General features: G+C 42.4%; 1 protein-coding gene across 1 annotated transcript; it reads right to left on the bottom strand.

The window, feature by feature from the left end:
• Positions 1 to 65: 65 nt before the first annotated feature.
• LOC143334965 (hippocalcin-like protein 4) lies at positions 66 to 23,216 on the bottom strand. Its single transcript, XM_076754014.1, has 4 exons — positions 23,027 to 23,216; positions 8,762 to 8,937; positions 6,637 to 6,852; positions 66 to 6,480 (listed from the first exon to the last, which is right to left on the bottom strand). The coding sequence occupies exons 2-4, from the start codon at positions 8,921 to 8,923 to the stop codon at positions 6,283 to 6,285; spliced, it is 576 nt and encodes a 191-aa protein (XP_076610129.1). The 5' UTR covers positions 8,924 to 8,937; positions 23,027 to 23,216; the 3' UTR covers positions 66 to 6,282.
• Positions 23,217 to 23,547: the final 331 nt, after the last annotated feature.

Raw genomic sequence — 23,547 nt, 5'->3', positions numbered from 1 at the left:
GTTTAAATGTGTGAAGATGCTACAGGGAGGAAACACACAGGCCGAGGAAAGACAACAACAGCCACTCTGGACATCCATGTGTTTTATTCTATGTAACAAAAATAATTACATTGTCTTTGATCTAGAAGCCTAACAATATCGGGAAAAAAAGAGAGAAAACAAAAGCAAAATCATCAGACGGGACGAGTAGACATTTACATAAACATCATAGAGAAATGTCGAAGAGTAGAATTCTATTGCACGATCAAGCACAAATGATCCCCTGTCAAAAAAAAAAAAAAAATATCCATGTTGATATTCATGTCACACAGCTCAGAGCGTCTGTCCAGAGCTTTCTGAGGACTGACAGCTGATGAACTGCATCACATGTGATCAATACATCACTTCATGTTTAACTCCACCCGATCACTCCACAGCACTGTTCCAGCTTCCCCACGCCGCACAGTCCCATCTTTGGCACATTAAATCTGGAGTGAATATTGAATTCTGCTTAAGTCGTTCTGAATTGGATACTGCATGGAAGAAAGAGGAGAAAGCAATCAAAACAACAAAACAGAAACCGTTCGTGTCTGCAATCTCGGGCAGCAGAGTGAAAGTGGCTCTGAACCGGTGCTAATTAGGATGGACAGAGTCTAATAAGCAGAGGAGTGTGGAGATCAGCATATTGTGAAGCCACTTTGTGAGCCAATCTGTTCTAATCAACTGTTTTACTGCAGACCGCTCGACGTAAAGTAGGATGATTAACCAAGCCTATGACAATGTTATAGTGTGAAGTCAAAACAAGATTCAACAAAAGGAAACACATGCGGCTCTATGGGCGACTATTTTTTACACTGCAAACAATCTGCAAGACCTTCATTCTGGTGGTGTCAAACTTAGTCTTTTATCTTTGTTTTTCTTGAAATAAGTGCAAAAAATCTGCAAGTGGAGCTCCTTGAAAAAAACGCATTTCAGTTTCCGTGTTAATGATTGTATATCACATCGTTCACTGCTCTCACTTTTGGGTCTATTACTGGAAATTTTCATATCTTACAGGCTGTATAGGACTTTAAAGCTGCATGAATTGTTTTGTTTTTTCATTTTTGCCACTTGGGATCTGTGGAAAAAGCCCCAAATAAATATTCGCACATCATCACATTCAATAGTTCTTATGGAGAATGTGTTGTGCTGTGTGTATTAACACCTCCAGCGGATTACACAGAAACATTAGCATTCATTTTCAGCCATGCTCCTGACACCCAACAAATGAGGGGTTTTTTTTTTTTTTTTTTTTTTTACTCCTCCACAAGATCAGAGGAGATCATAAGAAAGGATCAGCCTCTTCATCAGTAGCATAAAGAGGACAGAGTGACTTGATTCGAGAAAATCCACAAAACAGGCTAATAATAACAATATTAATAACAGTAAAATCCAATTTACTTTGCAAAAAAGGTGAAATGATCTCACTCCACTTCCAGATTTCTGCAATTCTGTTGAGAAACACAACACTGTAAAGACTGAAGCAGGACTAATCGAGCTGTTTGCATCACAGATCGCTGTCAGTTTCGATCCAAACGGCTGTTTATTACATAATAAACAAAGGGGGGCCTTACGGTGTTTGAGCTGTCGTGAGGTGTGACATTATACCTCCATCCACTGGGTGACACTGTGACACAGGACAGGATTTTTTTTAGGTTTTTTTGTTTGTTTGTTAATCGCTGACATCCCCCCCCTCACACTTCTGGCTTCTCCTGCCAACAATTTCTCACTACATCCATTTCAGACAGACCCCCCCGCTGGCTAGTGACCCCTCAAAGCCATTCGGTGAAACGTCTATATGTGAGTATTACGTGTAGAACTGCAACAGGAGGCTACAGCAAACGAAACGACACGTCCCATATCAGAGACAGTACATACAGTATATCAGCGGACCACAAAAGCAAGTGTAAGTGTGGGTATTAATACTCACTGCTTCGGTGTGAGGGTTTACACTCAAGTTTTTTACAAAGTTAAACTAGACTGAGGCATCTCTCGTTACACAAATGATACAAATACAAAACACGTGGACACTCGCAAAAGCGTCCCGACATACAGCACACACAGAGCTTCCACAAGCACTCACAGGTGTTACACAGGCTCTCTCACTCTCTCTCTCCCACACACACACACATGCACGCACACACACACAGTAGCTGTGTCATCATATGAAATTAGGTCTAAGCTAGTGGTACATTTACATTTACATATTGTATTTGTTTATATTCATAAATACGATTACAGTCGTATCATAATGTACATGTAGTCTTATCATTACATTATCACACAAAGGAAGCTTGTTCTTTAGCTTTAGAGAGGGAGCATGCTCATTGGCTGGATGAGAAGGAGGAGATGAATCTGATTGGCTGATAGGAGAGAAGTCAATTGTTTTTGCTGCTATGCAGAGATGTGAGAAAGTCTGACATTTTTTTTTTTTTTTTTTTTTTTTTTGAATGATCCACAATGAAATATACAATGGTCTGCCCCAACGAGGCAGAATCCATGACGCAGCTCATGAGATGCAAAATCTTTTCAGAGCTGCTCGGTTCCTCTCTGTGGTACCTGGCCTGGAAGTATCCAGCAACTTGAATTTGATTAATACTAATGGAGGCACTAAATACTCGAGCACAAAAACAAGGTGCGTCACTACCTCCTCTCCTAAATCCGTCTCTTCCTGGAGGACAAAGGTCCACTCTTTCCAAAGGAAAAGGAGCCGACAGTTCATCCTTATGTAACGTGTCTTACTGCAACTTTAGCCATACTCTCTGAGCACATTGACTCTAACTTATAATCTCCCTCAAATAATGATGTTTGTCACCATGTCCAAGAAAGTCTGGTGGACGGATCACTGCATTTCTTTTTCAGCCAATATTGGATGCATTAGGTGCATTTGTTTGAGTGGGGAAAACTGGCTAGCTTTGCTCTGTCCAAAGGTTAAATAATTGCCTACCAGCACCTCTAAATCTCTAATTAACACATTATATCTTGTTTATTAAAATAAGTAAATAAATACATAAATAAATAAATAAATAAATAAGCAAGCTAGCTGTCTTCCCCTGCTTTCACACAGTCTTTCTGTTAAGCTAATCGGTTCCTCCCTTTACCTTTAACAGGCAGACAGACGGTCCATTCATCTAACTCTAGCACTGCCATAAAATTAGATTTTAAGATGATGCGAAGGAATACATAGATGTTGTGATTTTAACTGAGGAATCACCGACTTCTAATTTCCTGTGCAGGTCGCATTACACTGTCACGCGTGTAGTCACACAGCACGCAGGTTTCCTCTTCAACCTTTTCCTCTTTTTTGAATTGATTTTAGATCTGAGCTGAGTTCAGCAAAGTTCCTCTCCCTCCGCCTATTATCAAAGCGCTTCCTCTCTGACATTTAGAGAGGAAGACAAAAGAGGGGGGGAGCAGGACAGTCGGAGAGGAAGAGGAGAGATGGCTATTTCAGCTTTTCATGTGAAACAACAATGAATCATGGAGGCAGGTTTGGCCTTTCGGAGAAATACCGTTTGTGTCACACGGCCTGTAATTACTGTCCTGATTATCCCCACTCCACACTCTTCCAGTGGCTCTTTCTTCTGCTCAAACTGATGGTCTTAGAGACGCAAGATCATGTTTCATATTATTTTGTATGCGCTTTAGTCAGTGCACATGCATCAGACGTAATAATGAAATAATGGAGCAGTGTAATAACTTTGAGTCTCCTTCAAAATTCAACCTGCTAATGAAATACCGAAAGTGGAAATAGAAATTTCTTAACTCATTAGCTGCAATAATTAGCTCCATTACAGCTAATGGACTTAATCTAACAATTACTAATGAGGAACAACTCATAAGAATGAGTTATTACATTGTTATCCGATATAATCAGACAGGCTGCAGCTCTGAGACGTTGAAAACAGTTTGTTGATCAGCTGCTTTGAGCATTTTTGCTTTGAGAGGTTTTGGTCATTTCATTTGAGAGCGTTCTGCCTGTGCTGTTTCACTGTGCTCTTCTCAGTGGTTTGACGTGGGTGGCTCTCTGTTGGAAAAAGGTGATGCCACTCATTTCTGTCCACCAATCACAGATTAGCAACAACTGACTTAGAATAAAAGCTCACACGGTCCTGATGAAGCAGGCTAGCTGTTGACGATTTTGAAGATCAAACATACAACTTACTGAGCTTATATTGCAGCTTATTTGAGCATTACATGATATAAAGAAATTCTTAAGATCGGAATAAAATTACAATGTGCAATATTTATAAGTGTTGGACTTTTGAGTCCCGTAGTGTTTAAAAAAAAAAAAAAGCACTGACAAAGAGGCTTAAAGCAACACACAGACTGTGCTGCTTTATCAGCGAGCAGAAGAATTTAAAGATATTGTAATCGCATAAAAATCTGACACGTGGTTGCTTTAAATATGTAAAGCTGTAGTGATTTCTTCTTTTAACAATTATAGCAATTATTATATAGTACTAGTGATGTGAAGTTGAATGCTAAATGTTTCACATCCCACTCAAACTGTAGACGGCGTTCAAATAAACCTAAATCAATCCCAAAGAGATCCATGCAGAGAACATGTTCACCTGCTGGGGAAAAGCACAGATTACATCATGCCTCGCGTTGCCAGTGTGGAGGACAAGGTTTTATTCTAATTACGTGTCCTTTGAATAAAACACTTGCAATTGCTTTGATAAGGTATTGATTTTGTTAGCATGCGCAGAAAAGCTTCAGGGCAGCCCGAAGTCACTGCGCAGTGCATCAGTATGCTCCTCCATGCTGCTGAAGGCAGAGACATTCATCACCTGCCGTACTTTTACTGTACTGTAAACTATCTGGAATGTGTTCTGCAAGTGCCATATAACTGCTTGTGGATTTGGTTGTTGAGGAACTGATGAATGCGCCTGCACACACACATACGTATGCAGAGGGGCAGTCTGGCTTCATGAGGTGCATCTTGCTTGTAAATGTCCACATGCACGTTCTCACATTCATACTCATGCACATATGGACACTAACACAAACTCGCACACAGCTTATGGGATTGTTCATTTAACGTGATTCTCTTTCTATCAGCATGACATTTGCTTCTCTCTCGTCGCTCTACATGGACACTGTGGACCAAGCAATGGACCCTTTGCTGGTTTGATGCCATTCCTTTTTTTCAAACTATCCCATGCTGCACGGCATCCAAACACTGGATGTGTTTCCAAATCTCAATTTACACTTGAGTAACATGATTGGGAAATATGCTTATTTGATGATGAGAAGATCCATATCACTCTCATATGTGTGTGGCAAATATGAAGCTGGAGCCAGGAGATGATTAGCTTAGCTTAGCACTAAGACTGGAAACAGCCTGGCTCTGTCCAAATATAAATAAAGCAAATAATATATAACATGTTAATTGGTGAGTTTTAGAGGTGCTGGTAGGCAGATTTCTTCACCCTTGATCAGAGCCAGGTTAGCTCGTTCCCTGTTTTCAGTCTTTATGCTAAGCTACAGTAACTGTCTCCTGGCTGTAGCCTCATATTGAACTGACAGCTATGGGAGAGCTATCAATCTTCTCACATAACTCTCAGAAAGAAAGCGAATGAGCGCATTTTCCAAAACTACTGCTTTAAACAGACAGCTGAAAATATCATTTGGGACAATAATGAAGAGGTAAAACCAGATGGTGAAGACATCTGGTGATGTTGTCTTGTGATCAACACACTATTACATATTTTCTCATTGTTGTCTGTGTTAGCTTACATAAATTAGAGGCAACCTGCTTTGCAATTATACAGTGTGCAAGTGTACTAAAAACAGAACGGACCTTTGCACTGAAGTCACCCTGCAGTCTCGTAAACTCACATGCGAGGCACAGAGCCTATGTGAGTGACACGTCTGTAAATCCCTACACTGTCTGTGCAGAGGAGCTGGAGGAATTTCCACTTTTCACAGATCATCAGATTGGATTTGTAAAGACACCCAGCTAGACTGAAGCAGAAGTGCTGCAGGATGACACTGCACAGCGGGACGGTCTGGAAGAAACAAATGGCATCAATCAGAGGTCCACTGTGATCCAAACATAGCTCATTCCCAGTCATCTCTGCCTCAAAAAAAAAAAGGACAGCTTCTCTACCTCCTCCTCCTCCTGCCCAAACTGCATCCCTCCCTTTTTCCCCAGCCCATCTGTTCTCTCATTCTCCTTCCTTCTCTTGTTTCAGTTCAGCTCTTCCCCCCCATCCATCCCTCCCTTCCCTCCCTGTGTTTCTCCACCCATCCCTCTCTCTACTTCTGCATGTCACACTGAAGCAGTAAGACGATGGAGGGGTCGGACTTGGCCGCCTCCTTAAACTCTTCCAGGGTGATCTCATCATTGTGGTCCTTGTCCATCTTGGAGAAGATCTTGTCCACGCGCTGCTGCGGGGTCAGCCCATCCTCGTTCATACGCATCATGATCACAGTGCCCACCATCTTGTAGATGGCCTGCAGAAGGGGAAAACAACACATTTAGATTTTGTCTTAAAATGTGCTCCTTTATAGGAACAGGAACCAGTGGTAGCCCCAATCTAATTCCTAAATAAAACCTTCCCAGCACACTCTAAACCGTGTCCACTCCCTCCTCACAAACACATACTGTACCTCGATGATCTCCAGCATCTCCATGCGTGTGATCTTTCCATCGCCATCCAGATCATACATGTTGAAGGCCCAGTTGAGTTTCTGCTCGAAGCTGCCCCTGGAGGTGATGGACAGGGCGCAGATGAACTCCCTGAAGTCAATGGTCCCGTCACCGTTCTTGTCAAATGTCCGAAAGGCATGCTGGGCGAACTTGGAGGCATCACCATATGGGAAAAACTAAAGAGTGATAAGTGAGAAAAATAAGGTGACATAAATGAAAGACCTCATTGAGTTGCATTAAGGGCAATGTAGGATACAGTGTTTGTGGAGTTTGACCCATATCAGGCCCTAGAAGTCAGGATATCTCAACCTCTGCTCTTTGACTATTCTTTTTCTTAATTTGTCTCTTGTGAGTGATATGGGAGGATTTTGATGACAGTATCACAGAATTAGAGCAGGAGTATTTCAGTGTTAGCTCAGGGGACATTAACTCACCTAACAAATAGTGGATCGCTGTGTGCAGTGCATACACATGACCACAAGACAGCGAGTGCGATTTGTGACTACTTTGCGTTGCATTTAATGAGCACTGAACAAAAGATGAAATAAGAAGCAAGATTCTTTTCTGTTTTACAAAGTGTCAAGAACTACAAAAAGTGATGACAGACTGCGCCTCCTCATGCTTGTGGCTGTGGTATCTACAGTGGTAAAGACAATAACATGGACAATCTGCTGACAGACTTTGCCCAGTTAAGGTCCAGATGCTTTCCTCTTATGGACTCAACGAATAGCAGAAGGCAAGAAGATGGGAATGCCTTCCTCCTCTAATCTACCGAATAACATTTGTGTTGTGCAAAGAGCAAATAATCGCCTACAGAAGCCTGATGCTATAGTTAACCGCCGTTGGCTTTGTCATACTGACTTACATTAGAAACGATCTGACATGATTTATTATGTTGGATTGTCTGAGGCTTAGCAGTGACTGACTGTTTCACTGCATGCTGCTGGATCTGTGAACTGTGTGGCTGCAGCGCGCCATAGAGAGGAGAGACCCTTCTGAGAGGCAACCTGGACTTTAGCTAGCGCTTAGTGAACCTGAAAGTATTGCACTGTCTGGTCTTTGTATGCACTCATTCAGCCCTATTTCTCCATGACAAGAAAACAGACCTCTGATCAGTTCATTAATATAATGTCACTGACTGATTTGTTCGTTCCTCCATGATTTTCAACGGTGTCTTATGGCAGGATTTTTGCCCAACAGGCTCTACAAATGAGGTAGGTATTTCCAGTAACCAGTTAATTCAAAGATGTTGACTGAAATCACCCTTCATGCTCAGGCCTTCATACTTTGAAACAACAATAAATTTAATTGGTTTGTGCCAAATGTGCCTTCTGTTTTGAGTTTGAAGTTTGAACAAATGACTACTGATAGACCTCTGCTCTCTGTCCATGGTGCTGAAACATGCACCAGATAGATATGATGGAAGCTGCACATTAGATGCAAACATTAGGCATTGTCATATTTTTTTTCACTGTTCATATTTTTATTATTCTTGTGATGTCATGTCATGCTGACATACAAGTGGAGACTCCTTATTTACAAAATGCAACTATACTCCTAATGCAACTTATCTGGGGCCAGGTGAACTTTGCAGTTAGTTTCTTAATCACAGTGACAGATTAATACTTAAAGCACAAGCCACAGTTGTTCTCTAAGCACTTTAAAAGTGGGAGAGAGTGAGAGGATATGCAAAACTGATTTAAAAATAACTTTAACCCCTGTGCATCCATGAAAAATCAGGCAGCCTCTCACTGGCGCTGTGCCATCTCAAACGCTCCAGAATGTTCTGAGCGAGCTTCAGCCAGCAACAGTCGTTGGCAGTATTACGACTCCGCCTCCTCTCTGTGGCCCAAACACAGGATGACTAGTCAGCCATGGTAACATAAGGTTTCTATGGAACAACCCAACAGTGAATCATTTAACAGGTAACTTGACTTATTTTATGTAACTGTGGGAAAACAGCCCAGTGTTCACTGTGGGCAGTGCAGGAAAAAGCTATGAAGAACACTGTGCTACCATTTTCTAAAGACCCCAGCCCTGTTTACTGCTGCATAACCAACTGCCATGATTTCACCTCGACCTCACCTTGACATAGAGCTGCTGAAACTCCTCCAGGTTGAGGATGCCAGAGGGGCAGTCTTTGAGGAAGCCTTTGTACCACTGCTTGAGCTCTGCCTCGTTAAATTCAGTGTTCTTGGTCAGATCATCCAGGACCTCTGGAGCCAGCTTGCTGTTGTGTTTCCCCATGATGCTTCACCTCTCTGGGGGCGGGGGCAGATACAGAGAGAGAGGCAGGGTGAGGACACAGGTGAGGAGGTGTTAGACAAACAACAGCAACAGCAGTAATGCCCCTGTGTTGTTGCAACCGCACAGGTCTCTGAGGACAGATGCAAACAAGGAATCACCTGCAGGGGCGTACACTGAGGAAAGCTGCATGGTCTTTTTGTGGCTTTGTGTGTCAAAATATTCAGTATAAAACATTCACAGACATATATACGCTACAAAAAATACTTTCAGCAAGCCATTTAGCCCTAAATATTAATCATTTACAAGTGTTTTTGACAAAGTATTTCACATAAAATGACTGACATTTTGTCAGTAAGGTTTGCTATTTATCAGTGAAGTCAAAGCTAGATACTGTGTGGGTGGTGTGTTCTTAAGCCTGAAGAAGGCCTTTCATTTTACTGTCGAAGCTTTCTGCTTTAGATACCTCAAATGAAACACTTTGCTGGATGAAATCTTGATTGGGTAAACACAGCTAAAGGGTCCGCCTTGAGGACTGCTTATCTGACACTGAAGGACAATATTGGTGTGCCCAAAGGTTCCATATTAGGCCCTTTACTGATTGTGTACTGCATGTACTTTCTAAGAAGACTCCTGTCTCCTGTTCATCGGATGGACTAGAGAGGAGAGGAAGAACATAAAAATTGTTGACAATCTCAAACATCTTGGAGTTTTCTTGTGTAGTTTAAGCTATAAAACCATACATGCATGCAGTGATTCTCTCAGAGATCTAATTTGTTCAGTAAGGAGACTTTAAAGCATCATTAGGACTTCTGTCTTATATTTAAAATTGTGCATGGAATGGCACCTCCTGCTTTAAGCCACATTGTCAAACTCATGGACAGAACCTCTAGGAAAACAACAGCAGTCAGAGCTTTTTCTGTGAAAGCAGCAACTTTGGATCATCAGGATTTGTATCATCTTTTGTCTGTTTTTAGTAGTGTTGGGGCTCCGGATGCTCTGGAACTGACCCCGGCACATTTACATCGAATTCTGTGTAGGTTAATGAATATTGTCCCCTATAAATAACATGTTTCCAATACATATTCTATTATTGCAGGAATTTTCCAGACAAGTGAAAATATCTAAATAAGATAAAGCTGGTAAGTGCAGAGTACAGCTTATTGAAAAAAATCCCTTAAAATAAATAAATCTACATCCGACAAGTGGAATTATTTGCTTAAATGATTTGTTGAAATCGATAGGGTGAGCAGTGCACGTACATTCCAGGCAAAATATTCATGCCACAAAAGGTCTTTCCATTGCCATCATGACTCATATCATTCTGCCTCTATAATCACCTGCTGGCATCGCTGCTCTTTTGGCCATAAAACGGCCCATTACCCTGGCTCCTCACCACACACATATTGACATGGCTGAGGACCGCTGCAGCGCCCTCATGACGCCACGCCTGACTCATGGTCCCGTCTGACAGCTTTCGCACTTTGACACCAGGACACAGCCGAGTCAAGCGGTCACAAATCCGCCTCTAAATTGGAGATAGTGAGGGCACAGTTTAGGGGCTGAAATATCATCCTGCTGTGCTTTATGGCGAGTGAGTCATTTAGAAAGAGGCAACATAACCCTAAGTCACTGCAAACTGCACAAATGTTTTTGGACTTTACTACAAGTGGGAGGCACTGAAGGAGAGCGAAGAGCTTAGAGGAATAGCAATAAAGAATATCAATAGGCCAACAGGCCATTCGAGCAGTAACTTATTTTGAAAAGGTCACCTATGATCTTATCAAGTTGAAACACAAAATGAATGTTTCTCTCCTCTCAGGCAGTCCTCTTACATTTGTTTCAGACAAACAGAGGTTTCTGTTCAGGAAGTGCAAAGACTCAGAACACAACTCAAACACTGACTTTTGAAATAGCTTTCACTTTTAGCATGTTTATAATAGACATCGTCAACCACAAAAGAGCCTGTGTTTAAACTGTGCATTGACACAAATGAATCCCTTCAAAAGGTGACTCAGGATTTTTTAGGTTGGCAAGGCGACCGTTTTGTGTGGCGTCTCACAAGCTTTCCGGACCATTTGTGTCATGCATTACTTGCACAGACACACAAACCCGCTGAGACACATGAACACACTCAGTTTCACAAGGTTAACTGCTGCAGGATGGATGCAGACAGATGTTGAGGGCGGCAGTGTGGAGAGGGTTCGCGCAAGCCGGTTCATGTTGTGGCAGTCACACCTTCTCCCCTGAGAGCTTGTCATTAAATTAGAAGTATTCAATTAATAAATCTGCACTCGCTCTCTTAAATGTGTACGACTCTCAGGGCATTAAGAATGAATTTCCACCATCCCTGAACCATTGACAGTGTCCACTCAGGTAGCTCTGTACATCACTGACTGCATCAACAAAGACACACACACCACAAGCATACTTAGCATGCAGTAGGGCTCTTCCCGCCTGTGCATACACACACATACACACACACACACTCCACAGAGTTGCAATGTTCTTTCTAGCCTCTGACTGAGGCAGAAGAGATTTTCTCCCTCTGTTAGGAAAGCAAATGCAGCAGATAATAGAGTTTCCCGGGGAGGACGGCGAGGGGCTCGACTAGCCGGGCGCGCAAACACATTGGAAACTTATCCCATTTGAAAGAATCAAAATAAACACTGCTTGCGCCAGCAAAATAGGCAACCCGTAGAGTTCATTCTAATCATTCCCAGGTCGGATGCTGCCTTCCAGTCAGGTGCTCATGTCTCTGCCAGCTCGTCTTACTGAGGAAGAAATCTATTGTGGGGGAATATTCAGGTGTTGGAGGTTATTTGGAGATAACCCTGGGTGTTTATTTTTCTTGGATTAGGCCGCCTTTCAGAGCAAATAAGTCAAATCCCTGGAGAATCACTGCATTCAGAATACAGATTTACTGGCTTCTTTGCCATTTTCTCATGTTGCCTGCTTTGGAGAGGGTGATGAGCCTATGCATTAACACGTGCATGTATGGGTGCACATGTATGACAAACTAAGGTCTGCGTGTTGCAATAGAGATGTGCTTGTTGCGTTGCGAGAAATAAAGACTGGAAAGGCAGACATGTGAATGCATAAAATATGGACTCTTTGTGTTTATGTTGCACGGTGCCACAGCTACAATGCAATTATTTAAAAAGGTCTGGTGTTATGCTCACTGATGGCTACTGGCTGATTCCAGCTGCAAAACAATCAGAGCTTTGTGGGCAGGGTTAATCATAGGGACATCAACTTTCTGTGCCTGAGCCAGAAAAATAGCCGTGTCCATGAAGAAAAAGCAACAGAGAAACAATCATGGATGAGCTGTAATGTACAGGTTATTGGAAGTTGACTTACAGACAGCAACAACTAAGTATCTATGGACAAGCCTTATATTAACTTCAATAAGATTGTCAATATGCCTAACAAGACTGCAGGTCAACAACTGCACAGGGTGGACAGTCCTCAGTGATGCATCACACGCTCTGCAAGGTGAACACAAGCTGTTATCATCAGCACAAAACAACCTGCTAACCTGCTTAGCATAATTTCATTAGCATGGATTTTGAAAGTGTACAGAGTCCAGAGACATTTACATGCTCTTTCTGAATTTTTCACTGAAAAAATAATGAAAATTAGCAGATAACATCACTATCATCAGCTTTAGTGCAAAATTGGCAATTTCAGCTTTGGCTTCGATAAACCCTTCACAGCCTGACAAAGGACCAAACCCCAGGGGAAACCTATTTATGCTCTCTGATGCTGGTGCATTCATAATCACTCCTTCTGGTGCTAATATAAATTGCTTCTGCTGCAATTTCCCTGAAATATACTACAACCTATAGAGCCCCGAACATCTGCTCTGCACCTCCCACCAAATGGGATCAATTGGCCTGGCAGCATGCTGCTGCTGCGCATGATGTCATCTTTGACAGTCCGTTCACGTCAACACACAGTGGAGACCCACACACACACACACACACACACACACACACACACACACACACACACACACACACACACAAATATCTAAGCTTCAACCAGGGACAACAATAACATATTAGTTCCATCAGTCTCAGGTGGTCTGTGGAATTCTTACACACATGGACACTCGTACACCGACATGAAAACTATAATGATGAAGGAGGAGATAGGACGCAGTGCGAGAAGATGAAGAGCTTGTGTGTGGGAAAAAAATGGGGAGGGAGGATGACTCAATCTGGATTCACACCTCTGAGGGAGAAGACAAATAGACAGACAGGCAGAAAAGACAGACAGGGAGTGAAAAGGCGATGAAGATGGAAGGAGAAAGATGGAAGGCTGCAGGCAGATGAACGGAGCTTGTAGAAAATTGTCCCAACAGGCGTTCAAAAGAGAAAGACATGTATCTCGCTGATTCTGAAAGCGCCTTAACGCATGTTCATTCCAGCTGTCAGACCGATAGTAAACACAAAGTCTAATCTGAGTTGCAAATGCGTGGGAGACTGTGTGTGTGTCACTGTGGGTATGTGTGCACATTTGCCAGCCCAGCTTGACAGCAATCTAGCTGATTGGATATGCTAGTTAAACATGTTTGCGTGCCAGTGTCAGGAGCAATAAAGTCTTGCGTTTCCTCCAAAAAAAAAAAGGGCCACACTGACAGGAGGAACAGTTTGACTTCACTCCTTGAAATCAGCTGGATGTGCATAAGAATGACAATGCAAAGTGCAATGAAATGAATTTCTTAAGGTCTCACTGAGATCAAAAATTCTTTTGCCAGTGAGACCTGAGAGCAAATTACAAGTCACACCACACAAGGCAATTACAGTAATCACAGTAATCATCTGTCACACAAAGAGACACACTAATTAAAACAAGAGTAACTTAACACCCCCTGAAAATCTTGACCCACTGTGGTCTAGCTTCTCACTTTGCTGGAGTGATGTGCAGATGTCATGGCGACGATTTGTCCTATTGTGATATGAAATGCATGAGAAAATAAGAAAATAAGAAAAAAAAACAGGCTCTTTGGATAAAGTGCCAGTGGTCTAATGTGTTTCCACTCCACTGATATGAAAACACTTGTTCTAATGCATCAAATCATGATGTTGAAGGTACTGTAGTGGGTCTCCTGTTGACGGTGTGTAATGGGTCCAAGGCTTGACGTTCCAGCGATGTATGGCAGGTGGTCATGGATGGTATCTGGAAACAGGTCTGGCAATGCAAGATTACTATTTTGTGATACTTTACAGACTAAACAATTGATGAACAATAAAAGCAGTCATAAGCTGAAGCCCTAAATGAAAACACAGGTGAGCCTGCACCAGAGCTAAAGCATTTAGGTACCGGACAAACCCAAAAGACAAAGTGTCCTTCATAGGCCTTTTGACAGCAACATTAGTTTTCACAATACTGTTCCTCAGGACCAGTTGTTCTAAACTGCAAAGGGCTCCAAAACAGCCAGCTTTTCTTAAAGGCTATATTTGGCTACATGACAGACAGAGACAGACGGGCAAAGGTGCAGCCATACTTCACTGTTGGCATTAACTCTCTAATAACAGGGGACTCAAAGGAGAATACAGATGAAGCTGACTTGGCTAATGTGATAAAAACTGTAAACAAATCGAGTTGAGTCAAAGGGGCATTCGGAGTCTGATCTGAAATGAAATCACAATACAATTATCCTGAACTACTTTTTAATTATGCTAAGCATTTTTTTTTTTTCTCTCTGCACACACACACACAGCGAGAGGCTACAAGAGGAACAAAACAAGCCTGACAGGCAGTGGGCTTACGCCGTCATTACTGTGAGGCTCAGGCACTCTGGCTTTAACTGAACGTAGCCTGAAGCGGAAAATATGTTGGTGTCCCTGTGACTGAAAATGATTAGCTGGCAAACGCTGTAATTGAGTTGGAAACAGAGCAAAAATGGGAAGCTAGGTCTCCCATACAGTAGTCATTTCCTGTGTACACGCGTGTGTGTGTGTGTGTGCGTGCTTGTGTTTGCAATGGCAATAACCTTTGTGAGAGTGGAAAAAGTACAATGGACTGTAGCAGCAATAGGGGAGCAATCAATAGGATACCAGGCCAATACCAGCCCTGGCCATGAACCACTGTCAAGTGTGTGTGTGTGTGTGTGTGTGTGTCAGAGAAATAACAGGATATAGAAATCTGATGAGAGGTGGATGGTCAGCGTATTGATATGTGAATTGATAAAGCACAGACTCAGCGGTCTTCATGGCAGCTCATCAAACCATCAAAAGTCAAACACAACAATATTTTGTCTTGACGACAGTTTCCTGGCTCACTGCCAATCAGCCGTCCGACAGCAGATGATGCTTCTGGCCAGTCGAAACAGTCCCTCTGCCAACTGGACCTGACCAATTGGCTGACTGATATACAGTATGGGCTTGATGTGGGGTTTTTATTGAAAATCTAAACATTGGCCGGTGTCAGTCCTCCACATCCCACATGATGTCCTGTGTTTGCTTCGATTTCTATTGCTGAATTGAACAGCAGAGTAATACACTGATAGTTTATCAGATGCAACTAGATTTAATCTAATGCAATTTCTTTATACACTTCTATGCAAGCTACTTTTTATTAGTGCTATGGCAGCAAGGCTGAGCAGTTCTGTAGTATTAACAGTAACAGTGCTGTATTATGCTTTGATCATATTGTGACATTTCAGAAAATTCTGCTGTCAAATTACAGACAACAATAATAACATGTTTTGACCTGTAACAATGACAAAAACACTGAACATCAATATTTTCAGTTGAATTTCTCTTTATCTTGAGTCTCTTTAAAGAAAGGTTTTGTGATAAAAAACCTACAAATATACATTTATGACCTGCTTAAACATAGTGTAACACTTGGAGAGTAGAGACAAGTAGAGAAAGTCAGCACAATGGCACGGTCTACAGAATTCAGCTTTTCACTTCTAAGAGGAATGTGTGATTGCTTCTTTCTAAAGTTACGTGGCTTTATTTTAATCTCCGCTTGCAGAGCTGCAGACTTGGGACTCACAGTCAGACATGGAGGTGCCATGTGTAAGATATGGCCAGAATTTTAATCTAAACGTTTCCAAAAATGGACTAATATTATCAACAGCAGGTGAAGAAGTACAGTTCTGACGCTATGTCAACGACACCTATGTATTGGGTTGCAGAGATGTGTCCTGAAGTTAGCATGCTATCCAGCTAGCCCAGGCTCATCCCGTCTCATAATACCACTTTGTACCTCAAGAGGTGATAGTCCGACAGCCTCCTGTTGTTTCCGATGGAAAGTCCTTAACAGCTTTTAAGAGAAAAGAACATTTTTAAGAGAACAGAAAAATACAACCATACACCTTCCAGCTTCACTCTTCTCTCTCTCTCTCTTCTCTCTGTCCCCACCTGCTGTGTCTTCGTCGTCCCTGGAGTCAGAGACCTGGTTGGTCTGGCCTGGCGCTGATCATCTCAGCACTGTTTTCCCTGTCAGTATGGCTGTGTTCGGCCCTGACTCGGCTGTGTTCACTTGGTCTAATTTAGGTTAAAAACTCTTTTGACACTGCCTTGAGAGGATCATTTTCAAATTATTAGCTATTATACTGAGACACTTCCCATCTACTTGCAATTTGACCCTCATGGACTTAAGACTTGTGAAGACTGACTTGACTTGACTTTGTCTTATGCCCAAATTGTCTAGCTGTCAAAAGCCTGTGGTCAAAGCTGAAAATCAATTAGCAGCTCTGCGCTACATTCAGTACCAAGTAGTACCAAGTATTTTATGCACTGGACTTTAACCAAAAACTAAATATATCATAAAAGTACATGACACAGAATTTTATCCACATTACCCACCCCTATTTGCTGAATCATGAAGTATGAAAATACTTGAAAAATAAATGCAGTAATATTACTATTATTCAAGCAGTAGTAATAAGAGCAGTAACAGCTGCTGTATTAGTGAGTATTAGTTACAGTAGTTCTTGGTTTGAATGCTTGAATTCTGGAAAAGAACAAAGTATCAGTAATCGACACTTCAGTCCAAAAATGTCAGTGTTGTATTGTTCATCATAAACAGTGAAAGCCTTGTTAGCACAGAGTGAAAACGGCTGCTTATGTAAGTAATTACAGAGTCATGAAAGGAAATGTTGGCGCTGAGGCGTTGCTTCCTATCAGTAACATCTCCATATTATTCTAATCTACATATATTCTCTCTGGTGACTGGAGCAGGAAGGATGCATCACTATAGAAACGCAGCTCACCTCTGTGCAGTTCAAACTCTAATTTAAGACCAGGCAGCATGTCGAGCCTGGGGAGAAACACGGGGGACAAAACCACTGTGTGCATGAGTCAGTCTCCCAGCTAACCTTTATCTCCCCTATCTCCAAAACGTCATTTATTCACCTCTGTATTTATTTATCGCCACAATTATGAAACATTTACTGAAGTCTGGGTGACTCATGTCTGAGCGCCTCTCTAATTGTCAGCCATTGTTCCTGCCTGTGCCCTATCAAACCTGCACAGCCTTGTAAAGTGTGGCTAATAATATTCCGGCGACACCTTTAAACTCAGACAGAGGTGGAAACATGCCAGCACACACACACACACACACACACACACACACACACACACACACACACACACACACACACTCACACATAGCTCATATGCACAAACACAAAAACACACTTTCCCATATTACATAAGCCCTTGTGGAGAGTTGTTTGGTTGTACGGCTCAGGTGTTTCTAGACGAAAACAGTCTCTGGAACAAATATAGCCATGTTCCGTAAGTGCACGCGCACACACACACACATGCACATGCACATCCAGTAGTATCAGTGTATTTATTGTGCAGTGTGTTGAAAGTAGTGTAAAAGAACGGGGGGAACAGAACATCGGACAAACGTCTGCACCACTTCCACCTGCTCCTGCGCTGAAAGCAGACCCATCATCACTATCCTCTGTTGACATAAACATTCAATGTGTCCTCAAATCAAAGTGTGCTGGTAGGTGGCAAATCAACATCTTCCAACCTACAGAATAATGTCAGAACACTGTGTTCAAAGATGCAGCGTGTGCCGTTTTGAGTTAAATTAATCACTCTCGATTCAGACGTTACCAAACACTCTTCATAGCACTCTCTGCAGAATATCCATTACACTGCATATAGAATATGTGTACAAAGCAGTAAAGGATGCGGTTTCATAATCTAGTGGAAAGATAGTTTGTTATATAGATACAGCTTTTTAGTCAAGCCATTTATATGTAAAATAAACTCTATATAGACAAACTCTATGTTACACAAAGAAGCTTAAAGTATACTGTGGATGTCAATGTCTTAACTGGTTGAATGTTAAAAGAAGTGCAGCACATAACTCTATTGTTGGTAGATTTACAGTTTCTTTCCATTGAAAACTCTTTAATCATTATTTCCATATTTGAAAACTCGTCTATTTACTGTCAACAACCTTGAGATAATTTTGGCAGCGTCTGCTTGTTTCTGGCGCCGACATGGACTCAACATTAGCCCTGACTTATTTTGACTTCCACTTATCTCCTGGTAGAATTTTTTCTTAATTTTGAGCAAATGTTTCGACGATAACACTGTCAGTAATTGTTTAGTACAAAAATGTGACACACTTACGCACATTAGAACTGCAGTGGCTCACTACCGCTGCTTACTTAGCCAGCAGAGAGGCTAATTTCATGCATCAGATGCCAAAAACACAGGTTTAGGTCATAAATGCAATGGGGAAAAGCTGGACAAATCTAATGAACGAAACCCCACTATGAAGACAAATATTTGGTTTTCCACCAAGGCCAAGGTGTAAGGACGCTTGCTCCAACCCCGACAGGTTGTCAGCCTCGCACAAGACTGGGCAGTTTTAGCATCACCAGTTCACCTGACCTGTTCATATGCCTTTGAACTGTGGGAGGAAACTAGCGTGTATTCATCCTGAACTAGACAATTTCAATTCATTTGTACAGGACATTCAGCTTCCTCTGTTCATCCACCCTGAGTCTAGGGCTGAACGATAAGCAAAAAAAATCAAATAAAAACAGATTTTGTGATTGTGACATGGGTCATGATTTTAGTGGAAATGGTCAATTTTGCATTTCATTTTCACTGAAACAAAAACGGTAATACGGTGATTTTTGCTGAGATCTGTAAACAAACACGTTCCCTGACGTCTGCAGATTATGATTTGTAGGTTGGGGTATCCCTGTACCACCACAAAGCTACACAGTGACACATTTTACCTTAGTTACAAAATTGCAGCTCCTACGATTTGGATATTGCATTGTGATTAACTGTCCTCCCCTATCTGTGACCCAAACACTGATTGTGAAAACATGTCTACGACTCGCCTTCTAGAGCGTGAGTTTTCGCCACTAAGTTCTGGCAGTGCACATGTTGTATCCAGCACCCCGCCCTGGGCCATCCCACCACAATTACCACTGTCCACATACCCCTCACATTTTAATAAGGCTACTCACAGTGAATCCTGAACTCTTCACCGTTTGCCTGGTGATGAGTGCTTTAAATATCAGAGCAACAAGGATTGGATTAACTAGTTTCTGCATTCAGTAACTCCAGTTAGGTCGTCAGAATCAGATACCTGGTTGAAAGTTAAAGGCTGTGTACTTTCCTGTATAAGTAGATGTGGATATGTAATATGTGTTACTTGCAGAACACTGACATTATGCTTCAGTTGTGATTTTGAGAGAGGCTACTGGCAAATGGCAAACTGGTCGGAGAAGGTGGTGATGGAAATGGATGGCAGACAGAGTACAGATGCAGTAATTGGCAGAGCGTGTCTCTGCACCTCTTGGGCCTCTTATGTTTGACACTTTTCCCTCCGTGTGATGCACTAGAATCTGCATGCCATACTTTATAAAAAGTACGACTTTGACCAACAATGCTCTTCATTCAACGAAGGTAAGCCTCGTCCTATTTGGTGAGATATTTACATTACATTATTTAATCTTTTCTTATCTCATCTTTCTTCTTCTTCTTCTTCTTCTTCTTCTTCTTCTTCTTCTTCTTCTTCTTCTTCTTCTATTGGCTGATGCTGTTTGAGTGAATGACATCTCCTCACTACCAGCCAATGTTCTACATATTGCCACTTGCATCACCAGAGAGCAATGCAGCAAACGCATCCAATTAGCCCAGCGGTTATGTCTCCTGACAACGTTAAAGCCAACCCTTTTACTTTTTGTTTTGTTTAGAGAGGTTAAAAATGCAGGAGATGTACACATACTCTATCAGTTTTATCCACTGATAACTGTGGGTGTTATTAGTTATCAGCTGCTGGTGCCAAACTCCGTCACTCAACATTCATTTATTGTTACTCAACCACCATCAGCCGATCCATGGGCTCACAGGAGCTGGTAGTGCGTGTCGCACACGCACACCCAGTTTTATATTCCAGCATCTGTCTCCCTGGGTAATAAAGCATGTGAAAGGAATGAATGGATGAATCAATCAGTCAAGAGACCTAACATGGAGCAGCTCAAGCGAGCCACCCCCTACAAGCACACACACACACATGCAAGCACATGCACACAATGAGCCAGTGATGCATGAGACAGATGCAGAGTACACCTGGCCACGGGCTTACGGCGAAATGGAAGTGATACAAAGGGAAGGAGAGAAAGAGATACAAAAAGTGGGGGGTGGGTGTAGGTGTCATGGGATCATTCATCTGCTGCTGTTAACAGAAAAAAAGGGAAAAGATGACACCGGATAAACAAACAACACACACATGCACAAATGCAGGCAGGAGGCTGTAGTGTAACATGTTGCTCCAAGCTGATAATATTGGACTGAAATGGATCAATAGATCTTGCCAGAGTAGAGGAAGTAGCTATGATCATGTGTTTTCCCATCCAGCGATCTGTCAGTCAGCTGTTATGCACAACTGCAGCTTCTTTCCACCTGCTGCTGTGAAAAACAGGGAGTCTAACATCACTGCAAAGACCTCGCAAACGACTGTGCGCCTTTAGGAAACAGCCTGTTGCTCGTCTTATGTGATGAGAACATAACCAAAATGATCCACGTGTCTCTCTAAAGCTAAACAATACACACCACTGAGTAGAATTTGTGTAAATCCTGATAACATTTATTTAGAAAATACAATAACAATGTGCTGTTTTAAAACGCCATAAAGGAGAACATAGCAATGGGAGCCTGTGTTTATCTCAAGCTTTAAAGCATGGGTCAATGAGAAAACTCTGAAACATATTAGCGAAAGCTTTGTCTTCTTTATTTGGATCAACACTCAACTGAGTGCACTTAGAGCATGGAGCGCCGTGCTAACAATCAGGCATTTTGCACTGCATGCTTTCAACAGGCAGGCCACAACAGTCATGTTGTTGATGCTGAGAAACACACAGAATTTTTTATTTTACATCTGACTGTAAAAGTCAACCTCAACGCAACGCAGTGTGTGAACATTCCTGCAATTTCTACAGGAAACAATCACCGATTGGACGTTTCACAGTATTAATATATATATATAGTATTATAATCTGATGGTTTTGGGGATATTTGGAGGAGATGGCCGCACTTAATAAGATGGTAATTGCGGTACTGTAATAGCCCCCTCATGGGATGCTATGCACCACTTGAGACGAGCTGACGCTTGAGAACTATGCACTGCTGAGAGCGGAAAAGTGGATCGCAGGAGAAAGAAAGCATCAGAACCGACTGAGATTTCTGGCTTGATTGACCACAAACACCTCATCATATCTGCACTGATAAATGTATTTGAAACTATGTCTATGTCACATCTTTGAGCTCTGTATCCCTTAAAGTTAGCAAACTGGCAAATGTGTAACCTTCGGCGCTGAGACCCATCATGCACCAAAGATCTGCTCCTGTTCAGCTAAAGGCTGCCAGCGAAAGGGCTCCAGAGCCAAACGGAGCTGTCACTGCCACCAGCTGTCTGTCATGAATGTGCCCATCACGGGTGTGTTTGTGCATTTGTTTGCATCCTCCCATTCCCATGGGCTGCTTTCCACTGTGTATGACCACAATCAATGAACGCTACATTATGCATAGACCAAACAAGGCATACAAACATGTACACATACACAAGGTTAGCGGCTGTGATGCAATAACTCATCTGGCGTGACCCTTCGATGCACAGCCACATGAAGGCCACCAGTAATGTGAACAAGCTCACACACAGCACACATTGGAAGCAAAGCGTATTGATTGTGCAGGAGCTGGTGTCACTCACAGAGGACTGGACTATGCAGATAAAACTAAAGCACATGTTTAGCCTGCTGTATTTCTCTGTCTGTCACACACAGGTCACCTCAAAATTACTTAGAAGGCAGAAGAGTCAGACCTCCTGGCTTCTTCTGCTCACTAACTCTTCATTTCTATGCACTTATTGCAGTTTGTGTAACTACCCTATACCTGCAGTGTTCAAGCACAGACTTTTGCACAATTTAACGCACATTTGATTCAGTTGGCATGCTTATATCATGCGAATTGAGGCTGTGCAGAACACAGAGCAAGAGTCCAGTTGCAGTGGTGCGACACACAGGTAGCCTGATTTCGTTCATCCATTGATTGCTCCCACAGCATGAAGGACATTCTAGGACTGACTTCCCTGGCTGCGTTTTCAGATCCGTGCAGAGGCGAACAATTTCACGCATCCATCCAGGATGTGGAGAGAATTCTCTAAAAATTATTCAACAAATTTAACACATGCCAGCACAACACAAGCTTGATTATGTTTCTGACAGCATGGTAGATGTGGTGAAGAAAATGACTTAAGAACAGGAGATCATGGAGTCAGGGTCTACTGACTCTACAGCCCTAAGTGTCCTTGAGCAAGACACTGAACCCTCTGGAAAAGACAGCTCAGTATAACTGAAACCTGGACTCATTTGTGGTGCTAAATGAGTGTAACACTGACGGGGGAAAGGTTTCAGCTCCCCACTCTCAGGGAGACACCTTTGATTATAGACCAGTGACATAATGTCATCACTTACTGCTTCTCTTAGTCAGGAATTAAAGGTAAGCAAAGGAATATCTGACACATTTTGACCAGAACTTGCACACATTAACATGATGGCACCAAGAGACCATGTCCAAATAAAAAATGTCCTCCACTTACCCTGTAATGTTTGGAAGAAGAATAAGCTCCTTGCTGCCGTGAAACAAAAGCCTCCTGTCTGCTTTTCGGCTATTCCCACGGCAGTGTTTTGGTCCAATACAGTTCCTCCCTCATGCAAAATAACCTTCGTGTTAACTCACCTCTCTCTCTGGAAGAAGATGAATGAACCGCTGCGTCTCCCTTGCCAACACATTTGCATAAAGGCCGCCTCCCCCTGCGCGACGATTAGCCAGGGCGTCGTTTAAAGGTGGATCCTTTTCATCTGATTCGACGGAGCGCCTTGTCAATAACGGCGCCGAGCTGTGACCGCGCGCGCGCCTGTGCCCTCGCGTCCTCTCCTCAGCGCCTCCGACCGCGCGCGCGAGGGAGAGAGAGAGAGAGAGAGAGAGAGCAAGGCAGAGAGACAGAGAGAGAGAGAGAGGCAATATTGTAAAAAGCTATAAAGGTAAATCAACAGCAGTCAAAACAGCAATGACAAATGCTCAGTTTAAATAATTTATCTCATGCCAGTAACCTTCAAG

Source organism: Chaetodon auriga, chromosome 17 (assembly GCF_051107435.1).
Source record: "Chaetodon auriga isolate fChaAug3 chromosome 17, fChaAug3.hap1, whole genome shotgun sequence".
Taxonomy (NCBI): domain Eukaryota; kingdom Metazoa; phylum Chordata; class Actinopteri; order Chaetodontiformes; family Chaetodontidae; genus Chaetodon; species Chaetodon auriga.
This window is presented reverse-complemented; position numbering and strand designations above follow the sequence as displayed.